Source organism: Lampetra fluviatilis, chromosome 5, assembly GCF_964198595.1.
Source record: "Lampetra fluviatilis chromosome 5, kcLamFluv1.1, whole genome shotgun sequence".
NCBI lineage: Eukaryota > Metazoa > Chordata > Hyperoartia > Petromyzontiformes > Petromyzontidae > Lampetra > Lampetra fluviatilis.
In genome coordinates, this window is record NC_136279.1 from 20247446 (window position 1) to 20267995 (window position 20550).

Here is a 20550-nt window from a genome sequence, read left to right on the forward strand (position 1 = left end):
GTTCTTCCCCTGATTGTTTAGACAATATTTGGTATTGTGCAATATCTTGACAGGTAACTGGGGTATCTCATGGGGTTTCAGTCATGGGATTGGTACAAAATACCGAGGTGTTGCAGTTTTGGTGCTGATATTGTGAGAAACCTGCTTATATCCTAGCATCATGAACCATTCAGGTGTCACTCATAAATACAGGGAAGGGTGAATTTTCTGTGCCTCATTGGGCAATCCACAAATACGAAGGAGACATCACAGCGATACACTCTGCAGCTGCTGCTCCTGACTCGGTTGCCTGGCTTGACCACCTGGATGTGAAATTGTCGTTGTTGCTCTGCATCCATGATAGAGGTTTTTTGGATTAGATCGTGTAAATATATAAATGTTGTGTCGTTAAAACCCACCACCACCCGACACAGCCAGCTAGTAAGGGTTGTCACGTAAACAGAACGTGGCCAATTCGTCACTAGGACGGCACGCCGCTGTGTTGGAGAGTCAACACACCGGGTAGTGGCAGGTTTTAACGACACATATATTTACGCGATCTACCCCAAAAGACCTCTATATTGGTCGCGAAAGCGACCGTGTTAAACTGCCCTGCATCGATGTCAGCCATACGAAAGAAGAAGACTGAACAATTTTCTCGTTTTTCCCAAGGTAAGTGTTTAGATGAAATATGTTTGTGCCCTGTGAAAATTCTCCTACTTGGGGCTGCATCTGCAACTGTTTGTGCCAAGGTAATCCCATATGTCTGGATACTTTACAATCTGTAATGGTGCAGTGTGGCTGTAAATCTAAATTTTAGTACCACATGGGTGAGTAAATCTAAATGTTTTGCATTGCACACTCGTAAATTGTCGGCCCGCTTGTAGGCTTTCCTGGGTAAGTGAAAACGTAAGTGCCTAAATCTAATTTTTACATCCATCCTGCATGCGCCCAGCATAATTCACTTCACGGCGTCTTTGATGGAGTCGGTATTAAAAAAAAAACTACGAAAGTTACACATTTCCGCGTGTCTCCCCTCCCCCCGCCCGTGTCGCGCGCAGTCACGCTGGAGAACCTTCCACCCATCGCCCGTCAGGTGGCAGTCAACCAGACGGTGCCAGTGGCGCGCTCCGTGGTGCTGCCCTGCCAGGCGGTGGGCGGCAGCGGCGGCGGCGCCACCACTCCCACCGTCGTTTACTGGCTCAAGGGTGGCACCAGGATCCCGTCGCAGGACGGTCGCATGTCCTGGCAGGAAGGCCGAGGGCTGCAGATAAGCTACACGCGGGTACGCCAACGTACCCACGCCGTCGCTTGTCAATGGCTTGGCCTCACAGGCCACCCCGCCACCCCGCCCCCCCCCCCCCCGAAGCTTCTGCGCTACTGTCGCTCGCTCGGCAACTTGTCGAGGGGGGCCTCTTGAATGTGCCGATGTTCACCGACGCGCGCTCGTAATCTTTACCCTTGGACTTATCGCGGAACGGAAGGGTGCGTTTTGTTAACTGAGCCGCCTTTGTTCGCCGAGGTGCAGACAACATTTTTTCGTGTTCTCAACCTGAGAAAAATAATTTATCTCCATGGAGGCCCACCGGCTTGTCTTGCGGCTGTTATCGGAGCGATGAGGCGGGCGGTAGTTTGGAGCTGATGGATAGGTTAGCTGAAATGCTTTCGCACTCAAGGGAGACTCCCCATCACGGCTTATCTGGGCATAGTTTACCCACACTCCCCTCCCCAGTATCCCACCCACGGACACATGGACACATTCTCTCACACACTCCCACACACAGTTACAATGACAAATATACCAATATAACCATACAGCCCGCTGGGGCAAGTGTTGTTAGTGAGCGCCTATTCATTCTGGTATGGTGCACTAGGGGGCTGTGTGGCCAGCACCACGCTGGGCCACCTTTGTCTCCCCAGTGCTGATCTTTACGCACTCCCGGAGATAATAATTATTGAAGGCTGAGTCAACCTAGTGAAGATCCAATACCGTTTCCGATACCACTTACCACTGGTGATGCCTTTGGTTGAAAAGTAAACTCACGATGCTATATTCATAGCACACTGCCCAGATACACAAAGGACTAACTGGACAATACACTAGAAACACGAGTACAGTTGAAGATACGACTCGCCAACTGATGTTATCCTCGGTCGAGAATCAAGCACGGGGGTCGGTGTGATCACAGCAAACCAACGGCCCCCACACTCACAAAAGGCTGACGGAGGAAAACACAGTCTGGTATATTGAGGTATGCTGACACACACAGAGACAAAGATCTCCCACATTGCCTTCAGCAGACTGTTGGGGCAAGGGCTGTTAGCGAGCACCTTTTAAGGCCGACACGTCACATGAGGGGGTGGGTGGCCAACACCACACTCGACCGCCTTTGTCTCCCCAGTGGTGATGTTTACACACTGTACCAGGTACTCATCTGAGGCTGAGTCGACTTAGGGGAGGCCCAGGACTGATTCAGATAGTCGTCATTGGTGTTGGCCATGAGCGGGAATCGAACCCGGGTCGCCAGGTTCATAGCGCAGTGTGCTAACCGCTGCACTCCCCGCTCCCCATGAGCACACACAGATACAGACACACAGACACAGACCCACGTTCATCTAAACTCACACGTATTTGTGACGGGTGGTTATTGGCCTTGTCAGTGCGTGCCAATATTTAATCTCTCTCATGCCAGAAGGGAGTGGTTGGGGGCTTTTTGGATTTTTTTTTAAAGCAGCCTGCGGTTTTTTTTTGGTCACCTGATGTAACAAGCAGAGCTATCACTGCCAATTCGACCACAGGATCAGCTCTTTGTACTTCCTGTAGCACGCGATACAGAATTTTTTGTTTTCTTTCTCCTCTTTCTGCAAATAACTAAAAAACCCGTTTTTAAAAATAGCATCGCGAGACCACGCTTACCCCGCATCACTCCCCCGTCCGCTCCAGCCCCCAGCCCATACACGAACCAGCTGTTTGCAGCTCCAGAGCTTCTTGTGTGAGACTCAAACCATAAAACAAAAACGAATGATGTTGAGTTGGGGAGTAATGCAGTCCCTCTGCAGTCATTTATTAAGTCCCGATCAGCTCAGTTTACAGGAAATCCACTTCCCATCCTTTAGCCAGAGCTCAGGATGCAGGAATTGGGGAGCTCAGTAAAGTGGCCTTGTGGCATACCAATTCACGGAGCACAACGACTGAGCTTCATTTAAAATGTATGTTTGCCTGTCAGCGCCAAGCCTCATTGTTTCTCGGTCGGCTATAAATATGCCCTCTTTGCGTTTAACTTGGTTGGCGTTGTTAGAAAAATGGAAAAAAGGTGGGGGGTGGGGGGAATGTACTGCCCAGTCGCTCGGCGCTATTACCCGCATTGTGTTTAAAAATCCTCGTATAAATCTCGGCTATAGGAGCGCAAACTCGTCGTCAGATAGAGCTCCGTTAATCTTCTTCCCTGCTCGGTCTGTTTTTTCTTGGGTGTGGTTTGAACTTATCAAAACAACACTTCACTTTAGAAGCAACAGCTCTCCTCCGCGTGAGTGTGAGAACCACTCCAGACGTCGTTTTCACAGTGTCATATCGAAATTACGCCTGCTTCAGTCGAATCGTTACGTGTGTCGTGTTTTTTGTGATCATTTCACGACTGAAACGTGTCACATTTCAATTGAGGAGTCGTAAGAGCTTTACTTGGAAGGGGCGGTGGGGTGGGTGGGTGGGCAGTGGCACAGTGACTGACACATCGTGTTACTAACCTGGTGGACCTCGGTTCGATTCCTGGCCACAACTAACGTTATTTGCGAGAGATATCTGAACCAGTCGTGGTGGCCTCTCCTTCACCAACCCGCACTGACCAGCATCATCAAGTTTGGTCAAACAACCCCCATGACTGACATATTTGAGGGGACGTCTTTCATCCAGCAGCGGATTGACAAAGGGAAATTTAAAAGCAAAGTTTTCTGGATCTTTCAGCAGGCTCATGTGACATTAACTGCAACTGCATTCCTAAGTATATTACTTAAGCTATTGTTTACAATAGTTTAGTTTTAACATCAGCGATGATTTTTAAAACACAAGGCAATTGAGTGCTTCCCCGGCCATAAAACGGATCCCATAAATGACAGACGAGTTTGTTATTGTAACATTACAGTCCATTATGTCGCTGCGGTGTTAATGATTGCCGTGAGTTAGCTGTTAGCTGTTTACTTGTGGGTTATTTAATGATAGATGTTTGCTTCCAGGTGGAGGACACTGGGATTTACACCTGCGTCATTTCAAATGCAAATGGAGAGACTTCCTGGAACACCTTCTTGGAGGTCAAAGGTAACTTTCTGTCAGAGCAGCAGCTACTGCGCGCTTAATTACAAAGTCACAATGATCAGAAAGCGATTTGACTAAATCATAAAACATATGATTAGGATAAGGTACTTTCAAATTTACATGGTATGATTTGAACATACGGTGATGTTATGACACTGCATATGATGCCATGAATAAAATGATGGACAGATTAAATGCGTAATCATTAGTTACCGGACTGAGGTCATCAACTCGCCACACTTGAAAGCATTCCGAGTGGCTGGCATCTCAGAGGCGCTCGCTGAGCGATCAGACATGGTATTGGCCCCTAAAACAACCGGCTACGTTGTGTAAATGTTGTCGCTGTTGTCTTTTTGGAGTTTGCATGGCCTCTCTCTCCCCTCAGTCGCGTGGAATTTTTTTCTCCGGGTCCTCTGGTTTTTTGCCTCCACATTTGGAAACATGAATTTCGATTATTTTGCTGCTTTAGTTTTCCACGTGACAAGCCACTTTGTTGAGCTATCATTTGTGGCCAGGCCACTTCAAAGAAATAAGTTAATACCTCAGTGGGCTTAACCTGGTAAGATAAAAATCACGTAGTTTTATTCGTATATTTTAAGTTAATTGTTTACCTCTCCCATAACGTTGCACTCCTATCGTGTTTTTGCACTGTTTGTTGTTGTAACGTTCTGACCCGCTGCTACTGGACATCTGTGAAGAAGAGCAGTTGTGGCTCATCGGATTCCTCCAGGACAAATAAATATTCCGATCCTGTTGTTGCGGCCGCAGAGGGAAAGCGGTACACGGAGATGAACGCGGCGCTGGCCCCGCGCGGCCCCTCGCGTCCCGAGATTGTGGAGGTGAGCCGCAACACCGTGACGTTGTCGTGGAAACGGGACACGCTGCAGCCAGCCACGTCCTACATCATCGAGGCTTTCAGGTGAGTGACCCTGAACCTGATCACCGTTAGTGGTCACGATGCAAGGCTGAGAAGGGTAGTGCAGTACTCTTGGGTAATTTTAGGCCAGTTGTAACTAGCGATGACCGCTGCAGCATTTTCGATTTAGAAAACAAATGTCGTTGCCCATACCCGGACATATTTCATCACTGCTCCCTCTGGTGGGCACATGGGATGGCAGCACCTAATTGCAGGCAGGGGTCACATGACTACCCGAGGTTGTGTGCGACGGAGACCAATCGCTGGTCATCATAGAAAGTTTTCTACAAACGGTTTGCTTTGACGAGAAAGAACTTCGCCAATCTTAGTTAATCTCTTGCCGGTGACCATTGACATTGGCGATTGCTGTAAAATTGCGCGAGAATTAGCTTAGTCCATTATGGTGTGAAGCCAATGACAGTGGTGTAACTATTGAGTGATCCAGTGATACAATGGCACCCACGGGCTACAGGAGCCCCAGGCACCACGTTATTAAGAGAGGAGAAATTAGAATGGTGGTGGCACCATATCTTTCCTTGCACCGCCAGGGCCCGTGCCAGCAATGCCATGCCTCTTGTGAAATGTTTTAAGTCTTGGTGCAGCATTCAGAGAAGGAGACCGGTGTAAGGCACCAATAATGTATGTTGCACTTCTTTCGCACCCTACGTAGCCAACTGTGTTAATCGGAGGTGTGGGTGAAGGGCAACAAAAAAATGCTGTTGCAGTTAAGTTGGCCTCTGACCGGACGTCTGTGTGAATGCACCTGTCCATGTGCAGCCGCTCGCTGGGGAAGGGCTGGAAGATCGTGGCGGAAGGCGTCCGCTCGGAGACTTTCACTGTGCGCAGCTTGCGCCAGGGCGCCATCTTTGTGTTCCTGGTTCGAGCTGTAAATCTGCATGGTGCCAGCGAGCCGAGCGCCGTCTCGGAGCCCGTGCGCACAGAAGGTGATGATTATAATGATGATGATGACTTAGTACATTCTTACAGCACAAGGCTTTCATGCAGGTGCTTTCAAATTACTCAGTTGCGATTATACGCAGCAATCATCGCCCGCCGACTGGCAGACGAATGCCCCAGGTCACCCTTGCAAATTAGACTATCGTGTTCTCTAGAGATTTCACGTGGTTAAAGAAAATCAACTTTAAAAACTTCAGTAAGGGTTGATGTTGCTGCTTGTTTTCACCCGATTTAAGTAATTTACGAGTTATCCTTCAATTTGTAAAATTTGGACTGTGACGCAGGTAACACATTTGGCCCTTCTCTTTTGCTAACGATGTCACGGGATCTTCAACATCCACTGTGAAGCAAGACGGCGCTCATTCATGCTTAATCCACGGGCATCATTAACCAAGGTGGCCACGGGGGCTCTCGCTGTGAATGTCTGGAATAAGCCATGAACCGTTTGTCGCGTCGCTGTCGGCCGTGCTCGACATCGATCGTGGCATTCTTAGGTACAAAAAAAATAACATTCTTACAAGTAACTCCTTAGGACAGAAAGCCTCCAGGATTCGTAGACCACATTTGTTCATGCTAACGGAGAAAAAAAACGAAACAAAAACGCTTTCATTACTCCTTGCAAAATGGTCAAAAAAGTACGATGCACCATCGTTACCCATTCCATCCAATCTGATTGTTTTTACCTGTTTGTGCTTGCCTGTAATGAGAAACAACTGCTACGCGTTCTCGTCAGCATAATCATAGTCATTATTCTCGACATTGCATTCCTCTTTTCCTCTTTTTAAACAATTTCCCCCAGCATTGTCCCCACTTTGGTTGGTCGCTGGCTCTCTCTCCGCAAACCGTAACTCTGTTTCACGTCACAATTCCAATCTCTTTCCACAGCTCCGCACATGTGTTTGCTATTGTTTTCATGAATTCCTTCCTGGCCGCGTTATGGGGTCGGGAACTCTGCGCTCATTTTTCACTGTTTTGTCTCAAACTGTGCCCTCATCATCCCGTGGCCGTGCGCGTTTATCAACGGTCACCTGATCCTCCCCCTGTCTCCTCGTCACTTTCGCTCCATTCTGTTCCCACCTGCCATTCCCACCGGGTTGAACCCTGCGCACGCCCACCCCATCGGTGATGACTCCTCAATCCTTGTCTCATCATTGCTTTTCATCACTCAGCCGCCCCAATGTGTTTCCCAAACACTTCTGTCATGAAATGTGTTGTGTCCGGTCCTGTTACATCTCTACTGTCCTTTTATTTTGACAAATAAAGGATGAATTACTTTTTTTTTCTCTCACCACCCACTATTTATTTTCGATACTGAGCCACCGACGGCGACGTTTTGAAAGCACAAAATTGAAACCCATCTTCTACAACGGCATCCGGTTTCTCCCCTAAAAAAAAATATATGGCTATGCGTTCGACTTCTTCAGTCCCCCTTATTGTCTAGCCCATGTGGCACGTGCTCTCATGCAGGCCCCTAGCACAAATACGGTTCAGACACGAGCCCTGAATTGACCCAATTTTTGTGTCCGATTGCATCTTGACTTTTCTTGCTTGAAGCTGGCTGCAGCTCACAGATGCATGCAAAACAAGCCTACGGGCTTCTTTAGTCGTGAAAGGCATAAGAGAGCTTCAATTCCATGTAAAATTGACCTTAACATGCAATTTGTGCCCACTTTGCATCAAATTTCAGCTTCAAGGGTACGCTTTTTCAGCTTTGTAGTGTAGCTTGTAGGCCCATACTACTTGAGGTTAATAGCTGGTGCTTTCCTTGAAATAATTCCACATCATTGCACGAACATTATAGTTTAATCTGCGTGCAATTGCAGCTAATTTGTTGACTCCCTGATCATTTTTTATTATTTGCATATGGGTTCGGTGTAGAAATGTGATCTGGATAATTCTGTGGACTATTTGGAATGTCTACATCCGTTATAGCATGAGCCAGTAGTTCGTGACAGCAGCTCTGTTTTTGTCAAAATCATCATCATCAGCGGTGCCTTAAACATTTAGGTTGTGGGTACCACAAGTGATTCTTTGGCAATTGGCTTTCTCCATATTCTTGGTTCACGTAAATAGAAAAGAAAAATTTAAATAATAAAATAAAAAAATGTAATAAAAATAATACATTTCAAATAAAAAAAAACACAATACAAAATTAAATAGTAAAATAAAAAATGAATTGAAAATAATGAAAGCAAAAAATCCACGACGTTTCGATCACAACACAAGCGGTCTTCATCAGGCGGAGAGAGGGGGCAAGCCTCCAAATGTAGCTGCTTATGGCTCTCTCCACCTTCCACTGGGGCCTGTAGGATGGTGGTGGAAAATTCCTTCTGGTTTCCGGTTAATGCGGCCAAACCATCGCAGCCTCCACCTTTGTTATTTCCAAGGCAGTTTGTGTACTAAAAACCTTTTAGTCACCACTTATTATTCCATTAATTCAAGGTACCTTTCGGACCAGATGATGGGAGTTGGTCAGCGTCACTGCTTTCATTCTATTTAGTTTCAAGACACATTTGGATGATACATACGTATGTATGCTGAACTTCTTTCACGATGTACGAAGCTAACCATGCTCATCGGACATGCAGGGTAAGGATGACAAACTAAACATAAAAAGCACTTTTCAAAGAAATGACTTTTCACTTCTTAGAAAACTGACCGCAACATCACAAATCACTTCTGTAAACAACTGACTATTGTGGGACATGGGCACGAGTGGGAACACATGGTATAGAGCTCGTCAAGCCAGCGGTTAGCCTCGATCAGTGACCGTGGGCATGTCGGCCGCACGCAGACCCATCACCGGCGGAGCCTGGCCTGGACTCGGCGCTGATCCAAAAGGAGCTGGGACGCATTTCCATTCACCTGCAGGACCCTGTCACCCTCAGCTCCACCGCCCTACGCCTGCACTGGACGGTACAAGACAGAGAGTGCCGCCGTACTTCGTGATGCTGCTGCTGCTGCCGCTCTAAGGAGTTTGCATGTCTCTTTCTCTCTCTCCCCATGGTTGTGTGGGCTTTTCTCCGGGTCCTCCACTTTTTCCTTCCACATTTAGAATCAACATGCATTGAGAGTATTTGGCTGCTATGAATTTCCTTGGCAAAGCACTGTCCTTTAATTTCCACATGGTAAGCCGCATGGTAAAAATGTCCACATGGTAAATCACTTCGTTGAGCTATCATTTGTGGCCAGGTCGCTTCTAGAAAAAAGCTATATAGCCCAGTAGGCCTTACCTGGTAAAATAAAAAGTTTAGTTCATCAGTCGAATGAAGGAAAAAAAAAACTCTATTAATAACCAACTAGCTTTCAGCATTGGCACCAGGGTTATAGGTCAGGGCGAAGGAGATAGAGTTAAAGGTTTCAGGTCAGGATTAGGGTCACCTGAGTTAATAGTTGACTTATAGTTGGCTATCGCGGACAATGATATTATGTTTTGGAGCAATCCACCTTTGCACTTAGCTTGTTCCTTTGTTTACAAGCGGCAATCTGTAGGCTTTGACAAGTGACGTTTGAACATTTTTGTTTTCGTGACCTGAGGTGAGACCCAAGTTAGTGGTCCTTCATGTAGGCGCTTTATCGTGCAACGGAATGGCACTGTACAACAGTTCTTGACCTCCTTCAGTGAATTATTGCGATACAGGTGGTTTGTCCAATTGCTGAAAGGAGCAACATTTTAAACACTTGGCAAATTGGCCTCTCTGAGTAACGAATCACAGTGATGCAGCCGGGTGGCGTGGTGGTTGCGCACGCTTGTAACCCAGCACTGTGGTAGGCAGCGAGAGTTGGTGGGATCGCACAAATGTTGTTGTTTTGTTATTTTTAAAAATTTTCTTTGAACCTATCTATGTGACTTTACCGAAAGACCCAAGAATATATTGTGAAACTCCTTTCCTGCTGCGTGTCGAGGTGCCATAGCCTGGCTCGCCAGAAGAAGGCAGTACAGCAAGTGGAGTAATCGCCATCTGTTTCCATCTGTACGTGGATTGTTGCCCCTTCGCACAAGAAATTAGTTTTCTGCGGGTGCTCCGGAATCCTTCCTCGCTTGCATAAGCATTTATTAACATGTTAAAATAACAACCTAATGCAGGACTCTATTATAATATTATTTTAACTTTGATTTACAAGGCTATACCTTGCTGATGATGCTCAGCGAGTTCAAATAAGTACAAGGTTTCCTTATGTCGATAAATGCTGCTGGAAAGAATGATTCTTTGTGACTGCCATCAAATCTGTGAATTATGAGTAAAATCCCATCTCAACACAAAAATGTTGCATCTTGAATAATATTTTCAGATGAAATAACGTTTCCCTTCAGCGATCAAGCATACACTCAAAATGATTTATTTCATTATAGGTGCGTTGCTGTAATGAGCTGTAACGATTAAAATTTAAGAAATACAGGCATTGAGTCTTAAGTCTACACGTGCTGTGAACTATCCTGTTTTTAATCTGCATTGGCTGTACCACGTAGAATTTTTATTCACATCCTCACTGTTGCAGAATGGCGATCCTCACATTTGACCAGAATGAAACATGCGAGGCATTTTTAATGAAAAGCAAATTCACGGGACACATTTACATTCTTATAATATTAAACTGCCCACCGATGTCCGGCTGAGGTGCTGCGATTATTTACATTGTAAAGCTGTATTATTTTTTCGTTACGGCCGCGCATTTTACGGCAAGGACAATGCTGTAATTAACGTGCGCTTCTTTTTGAAACCGTGAAGGTTCGAAGGAGGTGGAATTGGATGCGAGCGGGGAAAAAAAATGTCATTTAAATCGAATTCTGCCCACAATTCATTTCCCTGTCGCCCGGCGTGGCGGTGCCAGCCCGTTTCCCACGCAGCCCACGTCGCGCCTCAGGTGCTGCTCGCCCACTGTCGTGTGCAAAGGTTAAAGCGTGCGTAATCCGTCAAACCGTCTCGCCTTGTTCCTCCCGCCACCTCTCTGCGTCGGTGCTACTGAGCCTGCCCGGTGCCGCGGTTGTTTACCCGCGTCCCATTGCCTCACCGCAGCTCCCCGCTTCTCCCCGCGTCTCGGTGTCTCTCCGTGTCTTTCCATGTCTCCCCGTTCCTCTGTGTCGAAGTCATCTCCCCGTGTCTCACAATGCCTCTCCGCATCTCGCTGCTCCAGGCATTGCAACGGTGCTCACCATGCCCATTGCTCCCCATGTGTCTCCGTGTGTCTCTTCCGCGTCTCCGACACACCTCCAATTAGCACGGTTGGCTACATGTGGTCTGAAAGAAGTCCACAAGAGAAGTTCAACATACATACACATCCATACATCCCCTACTACGGCCTTCCTTCGCGCTGCGCCCCTGCTCTCCCGGACATCCCCTCACAAATTCCTAATCAATCTTCCCTGCCGCCTCCCCCCACCCACCTGCGTCGTACGTGGTCGACGCAAGGAATGAAATAGGATTCCCCCCCCCCCAACCCTGCTTGCTTTACCCCTTATTCGTAAGCCCGGCACTTGGGCCTCTTTGGCCCATGGGCCCTGGGGTGCAGTTGCATGGCCTGCACGCTCAATAGCTATGCCCACCTCCCCCCCCCCGATTAGCCTTCATCCTGTCCGCCTCGCTTGCACCCCCGCCCCCCCGCAGGTGATGCAGCGGCCGCTCTACCTGCAAGGCTTCCGCGTGCTCTACCGGCCGCTGTCGTCGAGCCGCTCCGCGTCGGGAAACTGGTCGGTGCTGGAGGTGCGCTCGCCGCTGGAGCACGGTGCCGTGCTCAGTCGCCTGCGCAAGGGCTTCTCGTACGAGGCTAAAGTCAGGGCCTTCTTCAACGGCTTCCAGGGCCCCGACAGCGAGGCGCGACGCGGCTCCACGTTCGAGGAAGGTGCGTCGCACGCTTTGGCCTGCGCCCGGCGCCGGGCCTGCTTTTGCGGAGATTTGGGAGTTTTGCTTTTGAAGCTTGGGTCGAAAGTGTTCACTGTGAACATTGTTTTGACGTCTTCTTGGTTTTTTCGGTAAAGTCACGTAGAAGGGAAATAATAAAACAATAAAAATGTAACATAATAAAGTAATAAAAATAAAACGTAATGAAATATTTTATTATGTTTTATTTGTATTATTTTATTATTTCCCTTCTACGTGACTTTACCGAAAGAACCAAGAAGATGAATCCCTGCAGTCACGAAAGCTTTAAATCGAAAATTTTTTTGACGATTGGCCCTGTTTTTTTTGTGTTCATGTTTTCAATACGAGAAATACAGGAAGCTCAGAAGCAGGGTGTATGACGTTCAAATGACGGGCATAGACGTTTGTAACCGTAGGCGCGCCCCTTGTTGATGTAGAAAAGATAGAGATTTTATTTATTTCAGCAGGGGGCCCCATATTCTGTTAGCCTCTACAGATGCCGTACAGCACAGATCTTAGTTACGATCGTGGTTACATAGGTCGTGATGCAAACGGCAAGTGTCTGGTAGTTGTGATCTGGAAAACATTAGAGGGGGATGAGTGAAAGGAAAGGGAGAGAAAGAAAGACAGAATAAAGAATGGAAAAGAGAAGAGTGATGGGCAGTAAGTAGACAATAGGGTGAGAGGGTCTGGCCAGCAATGAGTCAACAAAAGGCCATGTTTTGTTGGTAGAATAATGTTCTGTGTTCTTAAAGTGCTTATTGAGCATCTTCAGACTGTTCCAAGCGCATTCTCTGTATCCATTTTTGGACGACGATTTTCAGTATCCTTTTGAAAAATAGAACTCGTGTTTTCTAAGGTTTGCAAAGCAAATTGAAAAATGCATTTTAAAGAGCCCTTACATGTTGTGAATGTAACACTTATTTGTTATGAAGAATACAAAAGCGTCTCAACTTAAAATGTAATCGGTTATTTTTTTGCAAAGCTAAGAGCGCCCAAGGGCTGAAATTTGTATTTTGTTATCTGTGCCATTATTTAAGCTTTTGTTTGTTTTGTGACAAAGAAAATACCAGTGTTTGCGGAGTTCCAAACAGACCTGCGTTTCTACACGCAACCACTTTTGTGTGTTTTCACTTTATTTTCTTTTTATGTATTTAACTCTTTCTTTTTCAGTATTTGTAATTTTACAATTTTGCATCATGGGCTACTGTAAACTTTTTCAGGGCTCGTTAATTTCCTGTGCGCCTCCAATCCAATGAAACTGCTTTACAAGATGTGTAAAGTGCTCTTGGGTCTAGCTAGACTGGCCTGCACAGTACACATTCAGCAGTCAGTGATTTCGATGTTGCTCTTATGATAATTGTTTCAAATGCAAAATCGTTCCCATGACCAAAGTGCCATTGGCTGGTGCTCTTTTTAATGTCAGCAGTCCTGAGCCCTCGGCGAAACTGGCACTTACACTGGATCCATTGCTCAGCAACCTCAAGTGAAATTTGCCTCGGGTTTTTATTCCACCTCATTAGTACACCTCCAGCCCTTTCGTCATTCCACCCCTGGATGAGGGCCCTCCCAGCACCGTGCGGGTCATGGGGCTTACTTGACCATATTTCACCATGCTAGTCAGTGTGGGTTGGTGAAGGCTTTCATGCGATTTGTGTAAAAAAAAAACGTTTACTTCTGTAAAGTCATTTGATTTTGCCTTTTCACCCAAGTTTTGCAAATTCTAATATTTAACCCTCGATTTAACCGTTGTGCAATTTTCTTTGCATTTCTGTACAGTATTCGCTCTTGTAACCCTGGTTTCCCTTGAAAAGGAGACGAGTTGTCTCAGTACGGTACGGCCCTTTTCTATTCCACTGTTGGGTGAGGGCCTTAATTCCCATGCCGTGCAGCTTGTAGGGGTTATTTGACCATACTTCACACATTTGTAAATGTGGATTGGTATAGGTGGAAAACATCGACTTTTGAGCGCCGTTCTGCAGCGACTGACTTGCCCTCTGCCAGCAACGTGACCCTCCAGCAGCCTACAGCACCCGTTCATAAATGCTTGGTGGTCGCCCGTGCAAGCGATATCCAGATCCTTTCCGGGTGATTTGGTCATGAGCTTTCACCTCCTTGAAATTAATAATAATCAAATATAATTTGGATTCACAAGGCGGCCCTCAAACAATGGATCTCAGAGCGCCGTGCATGTCGAGGAGGAAAATAAGTAAGATGTAACAACCGGGGAGAGAGACTAAAGAGTCTAAAGAGACAAGATAGAGAACTTGAGAGAGAGAGAGAGAGCGAGGCCTTGTCTAATAGGTGGATCTTCACGGTTTGTCTGCCTGACGTGTTTCTACGGTGCAGACAACATGTCTGTAAGACAACGCTACTGCTGGCTTATTTTCAAGTACTGCAGCCTGACCAGGTGGAGCCCATTATAACCAGGGATAATGATGATGATTATGATGGGGCTGAGTTAACCTTAGCCAGGATTTGAACCCACAGTCTCATTATTTGGGATCCCTGCTGATGTGTAAATCAAGTTATAGTCTAGCCACTTGTTACAATTAATGGGTGAGAAGAATTTAATTTTTAAGATTACAAAAAAAATAGCGCAGTTGACAAGTGTTTAACGCAGCAACACATCCGCAGCCTTCGACGACGTAACATGTTAATTTCCGGAGGTCTTTGCACTGAGCAAAGTGGCCGCGTGACAGTGCAGCTGTCCTGGCAGTCGTGGCGGTGCTCGTCTGCCGGAGTAAAATGGGGCCATTTAGAAAAAAAAGCACGAAAACAATTTTAATTGGCATGTAGTTGGATTGAGATAAGACAAGCTTGTATTTTATCGGTAATTTGAGAACAATTTTACGGCTCATTTATCGAGAGCTGCTGGGCTAAAATTACTCGACTTTCATGTTTCTTTCATCGACACCACCCGTCGGTACTGGACTGGATGGAACATTCTTTCATCTGAAAAGGGTGTGCGAGAGAATTGGCAAATTATGCTGTGCGTTTGGTACATGAAACTCCCATTATGTATATATATCCTCATTTTACACAATGTCTTCTTAGAGTAACACTGCATGGCAATCAAGGCACAGGATGGAGCTCTACACTTCTTGAATTCCTATGACCTCAAGACAGCAAACCCAAAATAGCTGCTATGCAGCCCATTATCACGTTTCCTCTATTCTCACATTTTACCAGCAAGAACTACGCTGCTATCTTACGGCAGTGCCCAGCAAGTGCTGTGGTTTGCCACTTAAAACATCAGAGATGGGCTGGCCCACGGCATGTTACAGAGATAAGCAAGTGATTTTTTTTGGAACAGCAACAGATGTTATAAATTTATGTCGGGGTTCTTTAGCCATTTAACGGCGCTCCCTGCGAGCTGGTAAATTGCTTTGGTGTCACTGTTTACTGATCTTAATGAGCAGTCTGCAGTTGACCACGTGCTCCACTGTTTGTTCCAATTTAGAGCCAACTTTTCCGAGTCTTCAGGTCTTGACGGATTTTCGAGGCGGTAGTTGAGTCCTGATGCCTGACCTCGGTTTTGTCCCCTGCCCTGTTTTGCTCGCAGCTCCGAGCGCGTCGCCGCAACACGTAGAGGTGAAGCGGTGCGAGGAGCCGGGCTGCGACAGCATCACCGTCACATGGCAGCCACCGCAGGAGGAGCTGCAAAACGGAGTGATTCTAGAGTACAAGGTAAGCTGTGGATGGGGATGCGGGCGTTTGAGTGAGCTGACGTCATTGGAATACCTGGGAAGTGCCCCGAGGGTTCTGAACATCGGAAGCGAATTTGCGCAGGGGATCAGCAGAATTGACAAGCAGGTAAGGCCCATTGCGCTACGCAGCTCTTTTTCAGAAGCAACCTGGCCACAAATGATTGCTCAACAAAGTGGCTTATCACATGGAAATTCATAGCCAAATAGACGAAGCACATGATTATAAGTGTGGAGGGAAAAACTGAAGGACCCGGAGATAAATCCACGAGACCACGGGGAGAACGTGCAAACTCTAAATATACAGGTGTCAGGGTCGGGATCGAACCCACAACCTCATGTATACCAGACGAGGTAGTTAACATCTTCTGGATACCGGGGATGCATTGGTGTGGTGGTTTGTTGCTGGTCGACGTCCCATTGCTCTCCTAGTGCTTGTGGTGCATCTGGATACTGGGGGCTCATTGTTCTTTGTTTTTATGTTGTAATTACACACCATCCCACTGCCCTCTTATGGGTGCCATAGGCAAAATTAAGGGTCCTCTTTTAGAAAGTGTAAATAAATATTCCAATAAAATGTTGGAATTGCCGAACAAAGTAGGCTCACACACTCATTGTCGGCCACCACAGAATTTCCACAGGGGCCTTTCCTGCGCCTCTGCTAAATGAATGCTTGGGCCCAGCATTAACGTTTGGCTTGTTAAGAAGTTGAAATAACCGCTCGAGTTTAATTGCAATTTGAGAGGTGATCTGATATTTTGATCACCGTGAGCCCCCCCCCCTCCCGAGCCAAATCAACGGAGCGCAAGGTTAATGAATGATGTAGGCGATCAGTAAGTCGCCTCTTGACAGCCGCCTCTCCCTCGCGCATCGCTTCTCTCCCCCCCCTCGCCGCCACCAAAATTCTTTGTCTAATCTTACAAAACATTCCCCAGGGATTAGAGTAGCCCTTAAATTCCCCATTGAGCTAACCCCCATTTTTTTTTTGCCTCGCCTAAACTGTACGCCTAATCCCGCCAACGCTACCAGCGTAATTGGAATTTGAAAGGTGATTCGCAGGTGATGTGTAATTTTGTAAGCAAGCCTAGCTATCGTGTTTCACTTAATGCTTGGAATTAAGATAAATTGTTTGAATTAAATGTTCGTATTTATTTATTTAGTCATTTATTCGCAATACATTTTTTCTTTACAGTTGATGGAGATTAAAGGAGACTAACGTCAACTTACGCGAGAATATTTGATCCCTATCCATAGCTCGTGGCACCAGACGTGACGCACGGGGGAGGGCTACATGTTGGCGTGCGTGGGAGTAGTGGCATTATGATCGGCGCAATTCCTGCCGATCAGAGTTCGATTCCCGAGCCTGACAAACATCAGTCGTGAATTATCTGAACCAGTCCTGGGACTAGCGTAGATTGACTGAGTCTTAAATGAGCACCTGTTGTAGTCTGTGAGTATCAACAATGGGGAGTCGAAGGCAGCCAAGCGTGTTGCTGGCCACACGGCTCCCTTGTGCGCTGTGCTGGCTTTAAATGAGCGCTCGCTAATGCCACTACTTTCTCCCAACAATCCATGTTTGTTGCACATGGTTCTTTGTTTTGTTTTTAAGCGTACGTGTGTGTGTGTGTGATTTACGGCATTGGCGTGACGTTCGGGGCATGGTGCCACAATCCTGCTCATCCGTTTTAAGTTACACAGCCTCGCATATTCGTGCAAATTGGTGTCCAACCCGTGTCACAGTGCGCGGCCACATTCTTCAGCGACGGAGACGCCGCGCGCCGACGCCACACAGCCCCCTAGTGTGCTGGAATAGGTGTTCACGAGTGACACTTGACCCCCAAAGTCCACGGGAACTAACACCGGTGTGTGTGTCAGGCACAAAGGTGTGTGTTGTGTGTCTTAATCCATGGGGAGCAGTGGCTTAACGGTTAGAGCACTGATCCCGGCAGCGATTCCTGGCTACGATGTACGATGTGAGAATACGTTTTGTGTCTGAGCCGCGAGCAGCCTTCCATGAGGTTGACTCAGCATAAATGTGATCAAGAACCATCACCATTAGAGTGACAAAGGCAACTCGATGTGGTATTCATAGAACAGCCACTTCATGTGCTGTGCCAACCTTAATGAGTGCTCACTCACCAAATATGCCCCCAAAATTTAATTAAGCTTAACAGTGGGCTATTTTAAACCGAGAAGCTATTTGGTGCATTCTCATGATTGGGGTCACAATTCCATTCCATATTCAACTATTTAATTCATCTCGTGTTCCCCATCTCTCTTGCATTGTTTCCTATTTATTTTGTCTCATTTGAACATAAAAATTCAATGAATTGTAAATAACTGATTCGCACGCACGCGGTTTGATTCATGCATCCTGAGTGAAAGAGTTATTTTAAAATTGCTGCATTGACGCGCAGCTACACGCCCGCTAACCAGGAGACCCTCGTCTTTGTGTGCGATTTTTCCACGTGCGTGCGTATGTGTGCGTGCGTATGTGTGCGTGCGTGCAGCTGTGGTGTATGGGTAACAGCAGCGAGCTGCACATCAACCGCACGGTGGAGGCGTCGTCCCGCTCGGCAGTGCTGCGCCCGATCGTCCCGGGGGTCATGTACCGCATCACTGTCGCCGCCGTCAACTCGGCCGGCACGGGGCTGCGCTCGCCGTTCACCGTCCTCGGTACACGGCGCCGGCTGAATTAAGCTTCGATTAGCCATACGAGTCGTGAGGCCACCCATATATCTTTTTTTTTCACCAGCCCATCGGGTGGCGGGCAGTTGCGGTTAATTGCATGATCGATTGTTTTTGCTGGCAATTCAAATTAAAGCGATTGACCGCACCTGACGACGTGGGTGCTCCGAAAAACCCTGAGCCCGGTTTATTTTGATAATGAGAGTGGGGTTTAATTTATCCTTTTAAACGGTGCGCACTCACTCCCTATCCCGGCCACACTCCCTCCTCCGACAACTAAAACTAGCGAGGAACAACAAATAATCCGAACGCACCACCACACACGAAGAGAAGGGGTTTTTTGGATAATATATCGAAAGTGAAAAAAAGCACTCTAAATTCCTTCACATTTTTTTCCCAGCCCGCGCGTCGGTGTGATTGATGCAATCTGTGCTTAAAGCAGAGCGAGGTATTCTCCGCCTTATTAATTGTTGATTTATCCTCGTGTTTGTTTATCATTAATGTGTCGGCGGGGATGTGGGTGTGGGGGGTGGCGAACTTATTCTGTGCGTTCACCCGTGCGACAAAATGACCCGGCGAGAAGAGGTGGCGCCGCTCTTGCCGGGGTCCCACGGGCGGAAGATGCATCGCCTTGTCCCCAAAGGGCGATCGGCTCGGAGACCCCGGGATGTATGTGAAGAATGCAAATGTCGGGTGTCAAGTTTTGCTGTGAATCCACCGGGGATTTATAGTGACCTCCTCGGGCGTATGTATAACAGTTAAGCGCTGATGGTTTACACTGGGGAGACATTACTTACCGGGCGGCGTACTCGCGCAACAAAAAAAAACCACCCCCAAAGTGACTGTGAGGAGGTCCTGAGCCGCGGAACAGCGCCGGGTTAAATCGTGTCACTTCCTGGCCAGACATCTCCCGCGCAGGGGTCCGCTCAAGGGGCGAAGGGCAAGATATATCAGCCCTCCGATGATGTTTTCTAACGTGTCATCCATTTGCCTTTTGAATCGTCCCAGATCTCTCCAAACAACGGAGGGGATGAGCGGGGTCGAAGGGAAACAGTAGGGGGTGGGAGGATCGTGTGTTGTTATTTTTTGGCAGCCGTACCATTGTGCCGACGGGGGGGATGGTGCCCCCCGGGCGTAATGGTTATCGCGCTGATTTGCGATCCAGAGGTTGTGGGGTTCGATTCCCCCTTGCAGTCGAAACAATGGCAGGTCGCATGTGGTGGGGTAAAGTGTAGGTATTCCCGCCTCTTACCAAGACATCTGGGCAGCTTAGAAAAATAGGCCAAAATACCCTCTCAGTGGGCTTGTTAGAGCTCCCTCTAGTGGAGGCCCTTCCGCTGGCAGTGGCGTGTGCGGGCAGCAGCAGGGCTGCGCCTCTTCTTCTTCTTCACCGTTGCGGAGACGCGCCGGCATGGCCCCGCTGAGCCATGCCGGCGCTGGTTTCTTTGCCCGACGGGCGTGCCCGGGAAGAGCGAGAGACGTAATGAGTGCCACATGTGTAGGCCACGCGTGCGTGTGCGCGCGGGCCGTGCGTACACAGCGCACGAGCGCGCGGACGCGGAGATTTTCTCTGCGAAAATAAACGGGGCCGCTCGGGGCGGCCCAACGCAAACAGGCGCCAAGCCGCGAGGGCAGCGAGGGCGTCGCGCAGCGGTGGGCTGCAGAGCTGGGGTTGGGGATTTCTCAGCAGGTAGAGGCCAGTGCCCTGGCTGTTTTGCTTCCTCGCACTTCCAGCGGGCCTCAACATGTGCCGGCCCGCCTAGGTCCCAGCCGACTTCCCCGCGCGCTGTCACGTAAAAAAATGCAATTGCGCTGGGATCTGTCAGCGGAGAGGCCTGAACCCTGCGCCTAGGAACTCATTGGATTTTAGTTGGGGTTGAGGTTGGGGTCGGGGGTTGGCAGATGAGGGAGTGAGGAAGCGTCTGTGATTTAGCTGTGAAGGTTACACACGTGCATATACACTATAAATATACTGGCGTTTTCATTACGCACTTGCGTGGGGTTTTCGATATGCCGCGGCGTATTTTGATTAGGGATCGCGTTATCTTTCATGCTCTCCTATCGGATATAAACTGCGTATATTCACGCAAGGGTTAATTTGTACACAGTGCGCGCGCGTGTCACCGGGGATGC

At 47.8% G+C, this 20550-nt stretch overlaps 1 protein-coding gene across 1 annotated transcript in view; it reads left to right on the forward strand.

The window, feature by feature from the left end:
- LOC144932748 (roundabout homolog 1-like) overlaps positions 1-20550 on the forward strand; it is a 159215-nt gene that overhangs the window by 112855 nt on the left and 25810 nt on the right. The window contains exons 10-17 of the mRNA XM_078857151.1: positions 1041-1264; positions 4210-4291; positions 5057-5207; positions 5982-6148; positions 8956-9077; positions 11768-12002; positions 15588-15712; positions 18240-18405. Coding sequence (XP_078713277.1) covers positions 1041-1264; positions 4210-4291; positions 5057-5207; positions 5982-6148; positions 8956-9077; positions 11768-12002; positions 15588-15712; positions 18240-18405 — 1272 coding nt within the window. The remainder of the gene's footprint in view (positions 1-1040; positions 1265-4209; positions 4292-5056; positions 5208-5981; positions 6149-8955; positions 9078-11767; positions 12003-15587; positions 15713-18239; positions 18406-20550) is intronic.